The sequence below is a fragment of the Notolepis coatsorum genome (genome assembly GCF_963971535.1).
Source record: "Notolepis coatsorum genome assembly, chromosome: 3".
NCBI lineage: Eukaryota > Metazoa > Chordata > Actinopteri > Aulopiformes > Paralepididae > Notolepis > Notolepis coatsorum.
This window is the reverse complement of record NC_140167.1, coordinates 70,729,084-70,747,048: the sequence shown is the minus strand read 5'-3', so window position 1 is coordinate 70,747,048 and position 17,965 is coordinate 70,729,084. Positions and strand designations below refer to the sequence as shown.

At 42.4% G+C, this 17,965-nt stretch overlaps 1 protein-coding gene across 1 annotated transcript in view; it reads right to left on the bottom strand.

Moving 5' to 3' along the window:
* The window catches only part of rtca (RNA 3'-terminal phosphate cyclase), a 49,620-nt gene extending 32,110 nt beyond the window's left edge, over nucleotides 1-17,510 (bottom strand). The window contains exons 1-5 of the mRNA XM_084310315.1: nucleotides 17,245-17,510; nucleotides 16,847-16,947; nucleotides 16,088-16,231; nucleotides 15,479-15,602; nucleotides 4,906-4,964 (exon numbers count right to left, since the gene is read on the bottom strand). Coding sequence (XP_084166441.1) covers nucleotides 4,906-4,964; nucleotides 15,479-15,602; nucleotides 16,088-16,231; nucleotides 16,847-16,947; nucleotides 17,245-17,289 — 473 coding nt within the window. The 5' untranslated portion in view covers nucleotides 17,290-17,510. The remainder of the gene's footprint in view (nucleotides 1-4,905; nucleotides 4,965-15,478; nucleotides 15,603-16,087; nucleotides 16,232-16,846; nucleotides 16,948-17,244) is intronic.
* Nucleotides 17,511-17,965: the final 455 nt, after the last annotated feature.

Here is a 17,965-nt window from a genome sequence, read left to right as displayed (position 1 = left end):
CTTAACCAGTTGGAAACAAGGCGGACAGTAATAAAATTTGCAATCAATCAATCAATTCAATAATCCACACTCACTTAACAGCGCACCTCCCAGCTGCTTCTATAGAAAGTAGGTTTAAAAAAAATCCTCCTATAGGGCAAAGAACTTTTTTTTTCCTACTTTCTATAGAAGCATCTAAGAATGAAGTTATATAGAAAGTAGGTTAAAAAAAATAAGTTGGATGTGTTAAGTTTGTTGGATGTATTAGTTGAGACAGTTGGATGTGTTAGTTTGTTGGACATCTTAGTTGAAAGACAGTTGGATGTGTTAGTTTGTTGGATGTCTTAGTTGAGACAGTTGGATGTGTTAGTTAAGCATTACATCACACGCAGGAGTGGGTTGTGACAATTAGACCATGCCTAGGGGTGGTCGTTAGACCCCCCTAGGCATGGTTTATTTTTCACAAATCACGACTGCAAGTGGTGTAATGCTTTTATACAACTGCCACATTCATCCAACCTTATTGCTATACAATAAACACACATTAATCGAAGATTTATTGAAAAAAACATCCGCCACAAAAAGTAGTTCCCACAACAACAAAAAAGAGAAATTGCCTCCATGTGGAAGCAGCTCGGAAGTGCATCCAACCAACTAACACATCCAACTGTCTTTCAACTAAGACATCCAACCAACTAACACATCCAACTGTCTTTCAACTAAGACATCCAACCAACTAACACATCCAACTTTTCTTTAGTTTTTAATTATGAAGTTAGCTGTTGTTATTGGAATGATTGAAAATTGTATTACCAGATGCAGAATGGGTACAATACAGTACGGCTCAATAAACAATTGTTAAGGGGATGCAGACCTACTTTCTATAGAACTTCATTCTTAGATGCTTCTATAGAAAGTAGGTAAAACAAATTAAAAAGTTCTCTTTGGCCTATAGGAAAAAAAAAGTTTTCGCCCTATTTTTTTATTTATTTTTTTTTAAACCTACCTTAGAGGGCCTAAACTTAACCAGTTGGAAACCAGGCGTACAGTAATTAAATTAGCAATCAATCAATTCAATAGGCCATGCTCATTTAAAACAGTGCAGCACTCAGCTGCTTCTCTCTCAGTCTGACTCTCCCCCGCCGTTGCAGACAGGCGTGTGTGTGTGTGTGCGTGCGCACGCCAGACAGTGAGCTCTGCACTGTCTGCAGTCAGGGGGCGAGGAAGAAAAAAAAAAAAAAATGCAAATAATCAATCAATACGCGATTTCTCTTTTGTTCCACAATGACTCATGACCCATAGATTACACAATCCAAAATTGTGTAAGAGACTAAGACATTCGCCATGACAGAATCGGTTTATATTTAGTCGTTATGACGCTATCAACATATCCATTTGTAAAGATTATTGTCCGCCATCTTGTTTTTCTTTTAAACTCGCACGCGAAGTGATGTAATTCGGTTGTGGGCGGGTCCTGGGACCAGGAGCGTGGAATTGTGAAGGATACATACGTGTAAATGGACTGTTTCAGCCAATCAGAATCGACAAATTTGCATGCCGTTGTATAATGCTTTTATACAACTGGCACATTCATCCAACCTTATTGCTATACAATAAACACACATTAATTGAAGATTTATTGAAAACCATCGGCCAGAAAAAGTAGTTCCCACAAAAAATTTAAAAAGAGAAGTTGCCTCCATGTGGAAGCAGCTCGGAAGTGCATCCAACTGTTCTCAGTAGGACATCCAACAAATTATACAACGGCATGCAAATTTCTCGATTCTGATTGGCTAAAACAGTCTATTTACACGTATTTATCCTTCACAATCCACGCTCCTGGTCCCAGGACCCGCCCACAACCGAATCACATCACTCCGCCGTTCGACTTTGTAGAGCGGAGAGGGGAGGAGACGAGAGGGGACAATAATCTCTACAAATGGATATGTTGATAGCGTCATAACGACTAAATATAAACAGATTCTGTCACGGCGAATGTCTTAGTCTCTTACACAATGTTGGATTGTGTAATCTATGGGTCATGAATCATTGTGGAACAAAAGAAAAATCGCGGATTGATGATTATTTGAAAATATAATTCTTCCTTCCCCCTGACAGTCTCACACACACACACCTGTCTGCAACGGCGGGGGAGAGTCAGACTGTAGAAGCAGCGGAGTGCTGCGCTGTTCTAAGTGAGCATGGCCTATTGAGTTGATTGATTGATTGCTAATTTTATTACTGTACGCTTGGTTTCCAACTGGTTAAGTTTAGGCCCTCTACAGTAGGTTTAAAAAAATAAATAAAAAAATAGGGCGAAGAAAACTTTTTTTTCCTATAGGGCAAAGAAAACTTTTTAATTTGTTTTACCTACTTTCTATAGAAGCATCTAATAATGAAGTTCTATAGAAAGTAGGTCTGCATCCCCTTAACAATTGTGTGTACCCATTCTGCATCTGGTAATACAATTTTCAATCAATCAATCATTCCAATAACAACCACTAACTTCATAATTAAAAACTAAAGAAAAGTTGGCTGTGTTAGTTGGTTGGATGTCTTAGTTGAAAGGCAGTTGGATGTGTTAGTTGGTTGGATGTCTTAGTTGAAAAGCAGTTGGATGTGTTAGTTGGTTGGATGCCTTAGTTGAAAGACAGTTGGATGTGTTAGTTGGTTGGATGTCTTAGTTGAAAGACAGTTGGATGTGTTAGTTGGTTGGATGTCTTAGTTGAAAGACAGTTGGATGTGTTAGTTGGTTGGATGTCCTACTGAGAACAGTTGAATGCACTTCTGAGCTGCTTCCACATGGAGGCAACTTCTTTTTTTGGAACTACTTTTTCTGGCGGATGGTTCTCAATAAATTTTCGATTAATGTGTGTTTATTGTATAGCAATAAGGTTGGATGAATGTGGCAGTTGTATAAAAGCATTACACCACTTGCAGTCGTGATTTGTGAAAAATAAACCATGCCTAGGGGGGGTCTAACGACCACCCCTAGGCATGGTTTATTGTTCACAAACCACTCCTGCGCGTGATGTAATGCTTAACTAACACATCCAACTGTCTCTCAACTAAGACATCCAACAAACTAAGACATCCAACCGTCTTTCAACTAGGCATCCAACAAACTAAGACATCCAACCGTCTTTCAACTAGGCATCCAACAAACTAAGACATCCAACCATCTTTCACCTAGACATCCAACAAACTAACACATCCAACTTTTCTTTAGTTTTTAACCTACTTTCTATAGAACTTAATTCTTAGATGCTTCTATAGAAAGTAGGTAAAACAAATTTAAAAAAAAGTTCTCTTTGCCCTATAGGGGGGAAAAAGTTCTCTTTGCCCTATATGGGGGGGGGGGGGGGTTCTTTGCCCTATAAGAGTTTTTTTTTTTTTTTTTTTTAAACCTGCTTTCTATAGAAGCAGCTGGGAGGTGCGCTGTTTTAAGTGAGCGTGGGTTATTGAATTGATTGTTTGATTGATTGCTCATTTTATTACCGTCCGCCTTGTTTCCAACTGGTTAAGTTTAGGCCCTCTTTCGAATTTGGTTAAGGTTAGAGTTTGGAATCAGGGCTGTTGGTCTATCGCCCTGCTCTAAAGACAAACTCTAACCTTAAGCAACTTCGAAAGAGTGCCTAAACTTAACCAGTTGGAAACAAGGTGTACAGTAATAAAATTAGCAATCAATCAATCAATTCAATAGTCCACGCTCACTTAAAACAGCACACCTCCCAGCTGCTTCTATAGAAAGTATGTAAAAGAAAATGACCCATCAATTACATCATCCAACATTGTTTAAGCAACTAAGACATTCGCCGTGACAGAATCGTTTTTCATTGAGTCTTTATGACCCTATCACCATTATCCTTTCGCAATGTTTCCTGTCCGGTTTGTCCGCCATCTTGCTTTAATTCCTAAAACCACGAACGCGCATTGATAGTGATGCGGTTGTGGACGGGTCCTGGGACCAAGAGTGTGGGTTATGAAAAATACCCACGTAAATTGACTGTTTCAGCCAATCAGAATCGAGGAATTTGCATGCCGTTGTATAATTTGTTGGATGTCTTAGTTGAGACAGTTGGATGTGTTAGTTTGTTGGATGTGTTAAATTGAGAGACAGTTGCACTTCCGAGCTGCTTCCACACGGAGGCAACTGCTATTTTTTTTTGGAAACTACTTTTTCTGCGGATGGTTGTCAATAAATCTTCAACTAATGTGTGTTTATTGTATAGCAATAAGGTTGGATGACATCGGTCATTGTATAAAAGCCATTACACCACGCGCAGTCGTGGGTTATGAGAATTAGACCATGCCTAGGGGGGGGTCCAACTACCCTCGGGCCCAACTACCACCCCTAGGCATGGTCTAATTCTCATAACCCACTCCTGCATGTGATGTAATGCTTTACTAGAGCAGTCCTAGTTCATACGTAGGGCTTTTTAGAGCGGTCCCAGTACGTACATAAAGTAGGGCTGTACAAACAAAACAAGGCACGTTTTTTAAAGTTTGATTGTTGAGAGTGCACAATACTTATAATTTGGCCAATCGACAGTCATCCTGTTAGTCATCCTTTAACAGGAAGGTTCTGAAGGCATTAATAGTCTAGAGCCTTAAAAACACTTGTAGAACTCTGGAAGGTGCTCACGTCCTTGTTTTTGATCAGATCCAAGTTGAGTTATACCTTCATATTCCTCTGACAATAGCTACATTTTACACTTAAGCCTAGAGGCACTATTCCTTGCTGAATAATTTTCATACCTCATATAACCTCTGAAAAGTAAGATTTTTACCGTTTTCTTTGCTCTCGCAATGTTTACATCCCATCCATGTTATGTTTCACTTTCGGTTTTGACAAAGTTGCAATAATGAGTCAATGTCAACTGCACATCCTCTATGCAAGAGGTCAAAAGGTCAAGGTACACTCACCTCATTCTGATGTCACAATCGAAATGTGCTCCAAATTTCTCCAAGATAGGCTTGAATACCTAAGGAACAAGAATAAATTCAAACCTTCAAATGATGGTTACAAATATGAAATGAAGTCGTGATCAAACAAAAAGCACTGGCCAGCGTCTGCAGCTGTAGATTATTTAAAAGGCTACTACAATATCAACCACAATCAGCTTGTATCATCACATCCCTATTCTGCTACATGTGGTGGAACAAATGTCCCACCTGTCAGGACAGGTTAAACCGGCCCAATTTTTTAAACTAATCTTCTTATGGTATTTGACTATGTTATATCTATACTACCATCTACTATGTACTATGCCTATTGTAACTGAGGGGTACAATTCCCTGACTGTATTACTAGATATGATACTTACTACCACTACCTTTGTACTTAATATTCGGCCACCCAGTACTCGGCATAAATATATTATGATGAACACTGTCACGTAGATGAAACGGATCCAACACAAATGTACGAATTAGAAATAGGTCTTTATTTCTACACAGCGATGGTGTGTAGAGCAAGCACTTAATCAAATCAATCACATTTATGAATGGGAATTAGTATGCACTTTTATGGCAAGAGTATTCGTCGGTATATCAATAGAGAATGTCCAATCTCTGAAGGCGCAGGTGGTACATATACGACCTGGAATAGTTAAGGAATAACAGCAATGATACTTTAATGATTATAGGCTGGATACACTAGGGGGGGTTAATCCGGTCGCTTGTAAGCCGACAGGAGTAGGAAGGGGGGGGGGGGGGTAGAATCCGGCTGCCTCATCCGGCCAAGGGTATCCCAGGTGAACCCACTGTAGTGCCGTTCAATGCGCCGGCGATCCTTGGACCACGGATGAAAGCAGGTGGACTCTTTGTGGGCCGGCGTCCTCCGGTCCACGGAGGAGAGACGTGAAGCGACCTCGTCTTGCAGAGCGTCTCCTCACCTTGCGTCCTCTCCAGGGGGGGGGTTCCAACACACGGCAGTGTCGGGGGTCTTTATCCATGGAATAATCAACGTATACAAAGCATAATCCGTGCCTGGGAAGGCGGGCTGTCGTCGGTAGAATAATCCGGTATACAGGTCCACTCGCTCGTCGGCTCTGGGGCTCCTCGGGTGCAGCTTCACGTGGGGTCAACCACCCTGGATAAGCAGCCAGTTCTCTGCCCGAAACGATGGGGTACTGACTACGGTAGTATTCTCACCGTACGAAGCACTATATATTAACAGACTATTATTAGCTTAATAGACTACGTCCAACTCGACGATATAGTGCCAAATATGACTATTCAAATATTAATATACACGATGTCTCAATACCGATGGTAGGCGAACTTGGCCTTACTCCCACACGTGGCGTCGCGGGGAGGCTTTACGTCTGTGACTCTATTGGAGGGTAAGAAACTGGACTGAAAAGGAAGTCCTACTTTAGTAGCGCAGTATATATACGCACTATGAACAAATAGTCCCATTAGTGGTGCGGTAGCCAGATTCCTACGCGGAACTAGGACTTGTTCGTACATGTTGAGCGGTACGTTTGAACTGGGTCTAGGGGGTATGGCAGCCTGGCACCAAGGTCTCGACCAATAGTAGAATGGAGACTATTATGGGATGTTCAGTAGGCTAGAATGGATATTCAATGCATATTGTACAAGGAATATACAAGGGATATCAGGGAATATCAAATACAATTAAATATATATATATAAATAAATATATATATTCGGTTTAATCTGGCCCTATACTACTATCTACTAGAGGTGTAACGGTACACGTATTCGTACCGAACCGTTTCTGTACGGGACCTTCGGTTCAGTATGCGCTGTGTACCGAACTAAAACAACATTATTCTAACCACTAACTGAATGCACGTACAGAACTTTTTTTTGCGCGCAGAACTAAATTCAAAAGTTCACCCCCTTCTCAAAATATAACTTGCGCAAAAGGGCCTGATGTTCATTCAGACCATGCACACCACTGAGAGATTACCTGTCATTTAGCATAGCCTCATAGTATGGCCAACACAAATGACAATCCAGAGCTAGAAGACCTACCACCCCCACCCACACGTGTGCACCCTCTCTCTCTCCGTGCGTGAGGATTGGTGCTAGATTGAGAAGGGGCTGTTGGAGATCAAATTAATAAAAGTTTACGGCATATACAATGGGGGAAATAAGTATTAAACACATCAGCATTTTTTCCCGTAACTGTATTTCCAATGTGGCCATTCAAGTGACATTTTCACCAGACTTTGGCATTAACTCAGGAAATCCACACAAACAATCGAAACATTAAAGTCCATATGTAAATAAAGTTGTGTAATAAAGTATTGAACACACTAACTGAAATGTATTCAATACTTAGTGGAGAAGCCTTTGTTTGTAATGACAGCTTCAAGGACGCTTTCTGTATGATGTAACTAATCGCCTGCAGTATTCAGGTGTGATTTTGGCCCATTCCTCTACACAGATCGTCTTTAAATCTTGAAGATTGCGGGGAGCCCTCTTGTGAATCCGAGTCTTTCTGGAGCTCTTTCCTAGTGGTCCTTGGCTCTTTGGCTACTCTTCCAAAAGGCCTTTCACACTGGCAGGGCTCCGCGCTGGAGCCGGTTCCCGAACCTAATCTCAAACCGGCACGTTCACACCGGAAATAATTGGTTCGGAGTGTGAAAAATCTGTGCTCAGCTGTAACCTAAATGTTTGTTTTTTCCTTGCGACCCGTGACATCAGTGGGCGTGTCATATTCTAGGCTGTCAGGACAAGCGAAAACGGCAAACAGCAGAGGTTCGGCATTGCACTCAATGATCCATTCAACAGGAAGCGATTTGAGACTGATCTCAAAATGAGATTAGATTCCAATGTATCGTTATTATACAGCACAAGTACAATACACCATCCAACCAGAGTGGATAAATAAATGCTCCAGAAATAAATATGCGTGGAGAAAGGCTTAGTGAGCCTCAGCGCGCAAGCACACACACAAACACACATACTGTATACGTTCTAAATGTCGTTCCAGCAAAGTAGGCTTCTATTATTCTTAGTGATGCACGATATATCGGCCGCCGATATAATATCGGCCGAAGGTAATTTTTTTACACATGGGTATCGGTCCGATATCAAGATAGGGCAGATATTTAAAAAAGAATGCGTTACATGTTTTGGTCTTAAAGGGGAACTATCTTATAAATGGCCTTTTTGAGTGTTTAGCATCGTTTCCTAGCTATGTGAACTTATATTAATATGATCTATGTCTCAAGATTCTCATATTGGCGCATTCTTCCAATTCTCCTCTCACAATATTCACCCTCACTGAACTGAGTCATTTGAAAATGTGCGCGATTTGTGATGTCAGAGAGACACCGCTGCATGATAATGTTCAGGCGCCGGCGCCGCAGCGCAGTGGTTTAGGAGCCCAGGCTCAAAACGGCTCGAGATCTTGAGGTAGAAAAATGCTGTTTTTGAGGACTTGATTAGAAATACAAAACAATGAATAAAAAAAATATATATATTACAGAGGTGTTCCATAGACTCACAGGAATTGTGTAAAAGTGCCCAAATAGTGAAAGAAATAGTAAAATAGTTCCCCTTTAACACTTCGAGTGCCAGCAGGGGGCGCCAGAAATAGCGCTCGAGTGCCAGCGCTGTAGTCAATGGGAGGGCGATCACATTTGCGAACGCATAAACTATATCTTAAATTATGGCTATGTGTCTAATACGCCTGTCGCTTATCAATGACTTGTTTGCAGTCAACATTGGCGAAACGGATTTATTTTTATTTATTTATTTTTTATCAGTTCATTTCCGTTTTAGACCATTTTGAAAAACGCTCGTTTTTTTAAACGTCCACAAAAAAAAATTCTGCAGGAATCGCGCTTTACTGGAATACACAAAACACTGTCATTTTTCGGCCTATTTATGAATAGTTTTCAAATAAATGCTAGATTATCGATAGTATCGTGTATTTATGCACGCTAGAGAAGCGGCGCTGAAAAACCGATTATCTTATTTCCTGATCAGCACACACACTCACACATGGGACACGCTGAGATATAGGTGAAAAAAACTGATTATCCCAAGACTGGTCAAATAGATTCCTTACCTCAGATCAGATGTTCTCCAAAAATATTATTCCAATTCCTGATCGCCATTCCAAATATCGATCGCGTTTATTGATCCAACGCTGGGTACTGGTAACACATATTCCACGCTGTTCTGCGGCTCTGCAATGAGTGGGATCGTCTCCGGTTACATGCCTGACAAGTAAAATGTGGATTCCCCGACTCTTTTTTCCCCATCCATTTCATTCAGTCCAATCCAATGGGTGCAATACCATCCGGAGAGGCGATAAGGGGCGGTATTTTCCCTGTTCGAGCTCAGACAGATCCCCACTGGTAACGTGAGGCTAGATTGATGAAAAATGAAAATCGATAATAAAAGAATTACGATTAAATAACGAGATTTCTCGTTCTTGGCACTCAACGCATGGCATGAACTAACGAGATTTCTCGTGGCTGGCACTCAGTGTTAAATAGTTTCAAAATATAAGTCATTTCTGAAAATAAGTTACAAAAGTTAAAAAAAAAAACAAAAAAAAAAGTTTTAGAAAATAGCTCTTTATTTGATTATCATAAAAAAGTGTTTTCTAATCAGAGATATCGACATCAGTAAATATCGGTATCGGCCAGAACAGCAATATTAATATCGGTTATTGGTATCGGCCACAATTTTGACATCGGTGCATCACTAATTATTCTAATGACTTGTTTTATTGGGTATCATCATCATCATCATCATCAACCTTTATTTATTCTCGAAATTACAATTGAGGTCACCCTCATTTTCAATGTCATCGAGACTTTACAGACATTTCAATGCACACATTTCTACAATATAACAATAAATATTAATAACCATCTATATAGTATCATAGTAGTAAGTCCTACTGTAGAACATGATATATTAGCATGACATCCGATTTATTAATGCCAATACTGAACAACTGCGCAATTGGCTCCTTCTTGACAAGTGTAAACTATGGATTAGTCAGTTGCAGTCAACGTCGGACCCTTTCGCTCAACTGGTTAGTGCGGCTGCCTGTGGATCCTATGGTCCCAGGTTCAAATATCTCAGTTACAGAAGTTTTTTTATTTTATTTAGGCATTTCTTTATTTCTGGAGCATTTCTTTATCCACTCTGGTTGGATGGTGTATTGTACTTGTGCTGTATAATGACGATCGGATCTCATCTTGAGATCGCTACCTGTCGAGTACATGGTGCAGATGCAATAACGAACCTTTGAAGCCGGTTTGCACACGGCACATTTTGCCACTGTTGTGTTCGCGTGAATACCAAACCAAGCCGCATTTCTCGGAGACGCTCTCTGATTGGCCGACGCCCGTTTCTACACTGGTTAAGCTTAGGCACTCTTCGAAGTTGGTTATGGTTAAGAGTTTGTCTTAGATTTCTTGTCTTTTTTTATACCAAAGGCTGGTGCAAATTTCACTTGAATATGCTCATTGGAAATACATTTACTGGACAAAATGTTGATGTGTTCAATACTTAGTTATTTCCCCCCCCTGTATAACGGACATTGCTACACAGCAACGCACCTCCGAACAAGGTGTGATAAACATGAAGCGATATCCCATTTCCTCTGAACTGGCGCTGCTGTGATGGCTGCCTTTCTGATCGCTCCGACGAGACTGTGCTTTATTTTGTTAATTTTTATAGTATTAGGAGTTTTATTTGCACCAACTGTTGGTGCATTATATGTGTATGACCGTCAGTCAATCATTGACATTGGATTAAGAAAAACTTACCGTTTGGATTGCTCTCTGGATCGGATCGCTGAACAGCAGAAATGGCCCACCGAGATCCTTTGTTATGCCGGCCACGGACAACAACAAAAGCCGCCGCGAAGACGAGGAAAGAGAGCCGGGGTCCGGAACAGACTGAGGTCCAAACGACACAGAACCACACTGCCCAGCATATTGTTGGCCAATGTGCAATCGATAGGAAACAAATTGGACGACATCAGAGCAAGGATCCAATTCCAGAGGGACATTCGGGATTGTAACGTCCTCTGTTTCACAGAAACTTGGCTGAGTCCAGATGTCCCGAATCATGCAATAGAACCGGCAGACCACTTCTTCGTTATACGGAAAGACCGGACGGCATTAGAGTCACTAAAGAAGAAAGGAGGCGGCATCGCCTTCATGATAAACAAGGAGTGGTGCGATTTAGGCAACACAAAAGAAATGTCTAACCACTGCTCCCCAGACCTGGAGTTTATCACGATAAAATGTCGACCCTTCTTCCTCCCAAGAGAGTTAACGTCCATCATCCTCATCGGAGTGTACATTCCACCACACGCGAACACTGAGGTCGCACTTTCAAAACTTCACGACGAGGTAAACAAACTCCAGGCAGCTAACGTTGACGCGGCCATTTTGGTCTTGGGGGATTTCAACAGCGCGCGTCTTAAAAAGGTGCTGCCGAATTTCTATCAGCATGTGACCTGTCCCACCAGAGGCGAGAACATATTAGACCATGTATACTCGCAATTTAAGAATGGGTACAAGTCACAGGCTCTTAGTCCATTCGGTAAAAGCGATCACGCCGCAATTTTTCTCTTGCCTAAGTACAAACAGTGTCTCAAGCGAACGCCGGTGGTCTCGCGAGAGGTTAAGCGTTGGACCGTGACGTCAGTAGAGTCACTCCAAGCAGTGCTGGGAAGCACAGAATGGAGTGTACTCCGTGATAACACAGCCAATATTAACGAATACACCGAAACGGTGATTGACTATGTCTGTACTCAGGTAGAAGTAATAATCCCCACCACCAAAATTAATATCTACCCAAATCAAAAGCCCTGGGTAGACAAATCCGTCCGTGAGGCTCTGAAAGTGCGCACATCAGCATACAACACCGGGCTGGTGACAGGCAACATGGAAGAACACAAGATGGCAAGATACAACGTCAGGAGAGCAGTAATAGAGGCAAAACGGCGTTACAGGGATAAAGTTGAACTTCAGTTTGAACAGGCTGACTCTAGAGGCATGTGGCAGGGCCTCAGAACAATGACAGACTACAAAGGAACCCCCCTCAAACTGAACAGTGACATCTCCTTAGCAAATGATCTCAACTCCTTCTATGCGAGGTTTGAGGCTGTGAATAACAACACCAGCCTACAAACCACGGCAATGGGGGGGGGGGGGTCTGCTGATGGAGACTCAGTGTTCAGGGTAACAGAGCATGAGGTGAGACGGATCTTTAAAAAAGTGGATATCAGGAAGGCAGCAGGACCGGACGGCATCCCCGGCCGCGTCCTAAAAGTCTGTGCCGACCAACTGGCCCCGGTTTTCACTGACATCTTCAACCTGTCCTTGGAACAGGCCGTCATCCCCACCTGTCTGAAGAAGTCCACCATCATCCCTGTACCCAAAAAATCTACGCCCGCTTGCCTCAACGACTACCGCCCTGTAGCCCTCACCTCCATAGCCATGAAGTGCTTTGAGAAGCTAGTGAAGGGCTACATCTGTTCCTCCCTCCCCATCAACCTGGACCCTCTGCAATTTGCATATCGCCCCAACAGGTCCACGGAAGACGCCATAGCCCATGTGCTGCACACAGCAGCATCACATCTGGACAAGAGGAAGGGGAACTATGTGAGAATGCTGTTCATCGACTACAGCTCAGCATTCAATACCATAGTCCCCTCCAAACTCATAGCCAAGCTCAGGGACCTGGGCTTGAACTATGACCTATGCCAGTGGGTCCTGGACTTCCTGACGGGCAGACCCCAGGTGGTAAGAGCCGGCAACTGCACCTCCTCATCCATCACGCTCAACATAGGGGCCCCCCAGGGCTGTGTTCTGAGCCCCCTCCTCTACTCCCTGTACACACATGACTGCGTAGCACAGCGGAACAACAACACCATCATCAAATTTGCTGATGACACAGTAGTGGTGGGCCTGATCTCTGCCAACGACGAAAGGGCCTACCTGGAAGAGGTAGAGAACCTGTCACAGTGGTGTCAGGAGAACTGCCTCTCCCTGAACGTCAGCAAAACAAAAGAGATGATTGTGGACTTCAGGAGGTCGGGGGTCAAGGACTACAGCCCCCTCAGCATCGACGGGGCACCAGTTGAGAGAGTGAACAGTTTCAAGTACCTCGGAGCCCACATATCCGAGGACTTGTCATGGACCACACACATTGACAGTGTTGTGAAGAAGGCACGACAACGCCTCTACTTCCTCAGGCGCCTAAGGAAGTTCCAAGTCAGCCAGAAGATCCTTAGGAACTTCTACTCATGTACAATAGAGAGCATCCTGACCGGCAACATCACCTCCTGGTTTGGGAATAGCACTGCACAAGACCGTAGCAGACTACAAAGAGTGACACGTTCAGCCGAACGCACAATTAGAGGGGGGCTTCCCACCCTCCAGAACATTTACAACAAGCGGTGCAAGGGGAAGGCTAAGAGAATTATTAAGGACTCGAGCCACCCGAACAACTGCCTCTTTGAACTGCTGCCGTCAGGCAAGCGATACCGGAGTCTTATGGCGAGCACAGAAAGACTCAGAAGGAGCTTCTATCCCCAGGCCATCAGGCTGCTAAACGAACAATAATCGCTAAACGAACAATAATCACTATGCAACAACCATCAAATGCACACAGCACACACACCCACACGCACACACACACTCACTCAAACAAACAACACACTGCAGCACCCACTCTCCACACTTAGATCACACAAACACACTTACACTTTATATTTATTGATAAAGGATTTGCACTACAACTCGTACACCTACTGTGAATTGTACCTAAACTGCACCTCGTCCATTTATGCCTTGCACTATATAGTATTGTATATTAGTACACTGCACAGTATTGTATATTGTATGGTAACTACGTCTACGAACATTGTACATATGTCTAAACTGAACACTGTGACCTCTTTTTTTTTCTTCTAATTTTTACTATGTTTTTATTTCATACTTATCTTGTCATGCACAGTCTCTGGAGCGCAACAGTAAGAAGCATTTTGTACAAAAGTATTCTGTACTTCTGTATGACAACTATTAAAGAAACTTGAAACTTGACATGAAACAGGAAATAGTAATGAAACCATTAAGGACCTGCATGACACTTCTTTCTCTATTCAATAACATTTTACCCTGAGGGATGATTTACAATAAAGTGCAAAAAAAGTGCAAGTAGGCTACTTACATTCTTGACGCTAGAACTCCCAAAATAGCTTCAGCATAAAAAGAATAAGGTAGGCCAGCTGTAGTTTACATAGCTTGCATGCAACTTTGTCTCGAGGTTCCACAAAATCTGAAGTATTTCCAACCGGGGCTTGATTGCTCAGAGTGCAAATCACTGTCTTTGCGACGGGTTGTTGTTAATTTGTTACTACATGTTTTTCAGCTCAATGAAAGTGTCTCCTATCAGTCATGTAGCGCATTCAGGCCCACGCCCACAGGGGCAGTTTTTTTTCACTATCTAATATAAAAATGTTTTAGCGATTATTCATTTGAATATAGAATATTCATCGACAGCCCTACTTAACAGTAACTGCACATTACATCACCCCCGCATTTTTTTTATATTATATATATATATTTTTTTTTTATCATTCTTCCCAAAAGCAAAGAGGCCTAGAAGCATGGCTAATGGCGCGCATACGAGCGAGGCTAACTCCCTAAGAAAACACTGAAGGCACTGAAAGGGGAGTTCACCCATCTATTGAACACACTAGACTAGACAAATATCAAGATGTATCCATCAGTGGACCAATTGCATGCTTTTGCAGAGGACAAGGAGCCTTCAGTCGACTCCTTCAGACATTAAGCACCCCCACAGCCCAAATGGAATGATAAAAAAAAGTATATACCGGTTACCGGTATATACTTTTCATTCAGGGGGGTAGTCGACTACCGGCAAATTTCGGCCAATCATAGTCGACTATCCAAATCCTTAGTCTGGGACAGCCCTACCATCTACTATACCTATACGACTACACTAATGTGTCTATAATACCTAAATGTACTATTACCTACTATGCTAATATGTCTATACTACTATCTGCTATGCAAATACAAATACCTACTATGTACTATGCTACTATGTCTATACTACTACCTACTATGCCTATACAATTACCTACTATGCTAATATGTCTATACTACTATGCACTCATAGTGCAGCACTCAAGTTCAACACTGCTAGACAAACAACACCACTTACCCTTAGCCGCTAGAGGTGTACCCCTCCTGCTGACCTTGTTGTACACAATTTGTAAGTGGCTTAGGATAAAAGAGTGAGCTAAAATAACTAAATGTAGGAGTGAAATTCTTTGTTTGTCTCTAGCAGCAGCATCAACATAAAGTAGCACAAAAAAAGAAGCAATACAATAGTGTAAAGATTTAAACATTAGCAGCATAGCGATGATAAAATAGCATTAATTTACAATACTAATAATATTCACAATGTAGCAGTCACTCTTTATTGACTCAAAGCACAAATCCTAGCGTACCTTTACAATGTAGTCGATCTGTGGAGCCATCTCTGCGTTAGTGCCCCCTTTAAGACACAGCTCTGATGAACCATCTGCAAACAGCGCACAGGGGAGAGACACCTGCAGAAGCAGGCCCACACTCCTACAGCAGAGGATAAGGAGGACGTTGGTGAGCTGAGATTTTCAGGGGGAAACTTACGTTTGAGACGATGATTCAGCTAAATGAAATTGGGCAAGTAATTTTGTCGAGGGGAGGGGGTCATTCTGTCCATGATTAGAAAAGAATTTAAACTTAAAAGGAGACATCTTTATATACATACTTTCCTTGATTATTTATTTTTTTTGTTCAGAGACACTAGTCTAAATGCAATTTCAATTATTAATTTTCCAGCGACTCCTACTTCCCTTGTATTGAACACGCCATTCTCGAGTGGGTATAGCACACACCCTTATTTTCACAACAAGCAATAATTCTGAACAGTTTTTTTTTCAAACCGTGGCCAAACCATGTGGCCAACCCCCCCCCCCCCCCCCCCAAATAACATTTCAGACTGATACATTCATACTTAAGACTAGGTAAAACCCACTTTCTATAATAAGTGCCCTTAATCATGCGCGATGACCTACCCTGCTGTATGGGGGTCAGCGGTGTAACTCCCAGATTTCATTTTTCCTGGGGACAGCATAATTTCAGTTGACCCAATTGTGGCTCCATGTAGATTTCCTCCACTGAGATCTCTCACCAACTCCAACCCTGACAGATGTTGTGGTCTGGTGAGAGTGGTGTAAATTAGGAGGGGAAAAGTTTTTTTTGTTTTTTATTTTAAAAACAGTATCTAAGTCATACAAAAATACATAACAAAACGACTGCTGCCAATATTACCAACCATCCCCCCCACTCTACAATAACAGGTTGTGTTCAACAATCAATATTTAAATTGGTCAGTCCTTCTTACGATAAAGATGTACAGGCTTTGCAATATCAGTTTTACATTACATGATTGATTGTAATGTAATTGGCCTGTAGATCGATAATGAAAAGTCACATTTGGGCTTGTTCTAGAAATCACTGTCGGCTCGGTCGGGACACGCCAGGCAGTTCAGAATCTAACAAAGACTAGCGAGACCCAAAAAGGCAAAGACAAAAAGCCCACAGGCAGGAGGCCAGCAACAACTTACATGGATGAACAACACACCAACAGTAGTCAAGAGATCGCATGGACGTGCGAGATGTAGCAGACATTATTAAACATGCCCTTATGTGCACAACATATCGCTAACGTTATATGAATGACAAGAGAGAAGACTCGCCAGCTAAAGTTAAAACTAGCCAACTGCTATGATGAATAGGAAGATGATAGCTTGCTAGCCAGCAATAAACGTTACCTTAATCCAGGTGTGCTTCTGCCTGCACGGATTTTGGTAATTTTTACTGTTGTCCCAGTTATACAACTCAACGCTGCAGACACTCTTAAGATCTGGCCGCCCTGCAGAAATGGAATAAAATACAATTTAATAAAACAGGCAACGCGCTCGAGCTAGCGAGACGAGCTAACGGTAGAGCTATAGCTAGCTAACGTTCTGTTCATTGATGCCGACACAGCTCACTAGTTAGTGTTGGTTATTAACCTCTCGCTGTAACGTTACATGAGCCAGGTTCACTTAATAACGATACATGTGGAGCCATCAGGGGTAAACAGTTGAGTTAGGGTTAAGTTACGCAGATAGTTTGGTTCACAACTAAAGTAAAATTAGCCTAACACGTTAGCATCCATTATACTCACACCCTCCATCACACTCCCGTCCAATTCAAACGGCGTCGAATCCATTGTTGTTGCAAGAGAAACGATTCTTCTCAAACGTTTAACGTTAGCCAACGTTAATAGCTTGGAGCTGAGTGACTCTGTCACTTTCTCTCTGTCTGTCTGTCTGAGTCACGGTCTGAGCAGAGCAGAGTTGAGTCAGCGATGCTTGATGATATCCTGCTGCTGCTACGCTGCAGGTCAATATAGAGTCTATCTGCAGAGCCGCAGAGCCGCAGAGCGAGGCTTGTTGAGTGACTGTGCGGCGGGGCGCGTGCGTACTGTGTGTTGTTTCCTGTAAAACCCGGAAGTAGTCAGTTAGTGCTGTTTATTTTTACAAGCAGTGAGGACTCGACAGCATTTGCATTCCTGTGTTCCGTGTTGCGGGTTAGGGTTAGCTGTCAACGGGTTAGGGACGGGTTAAACATCTCAAAACAAACTAGTCAGACTACTGCTTGACCTGACTCCTAGTCCTAGAACCCACCTCACCCCTGCCCACTTTGACAACCTAGGATGGCTTAGAGTAGACGACAGAGTACAGCAACTTGCAATGGGCCTGGTCTACAAGATACACTACACGACCAAGGTACCCATGTACATGTCAAAATACTTCCCAAAGGTCAGTGAATACCACGATCACAACACCAGAGGGAGCTCCACAAATCATGTTAAACCCGTCCCAGATTCAGCTCAAACAAGGGAC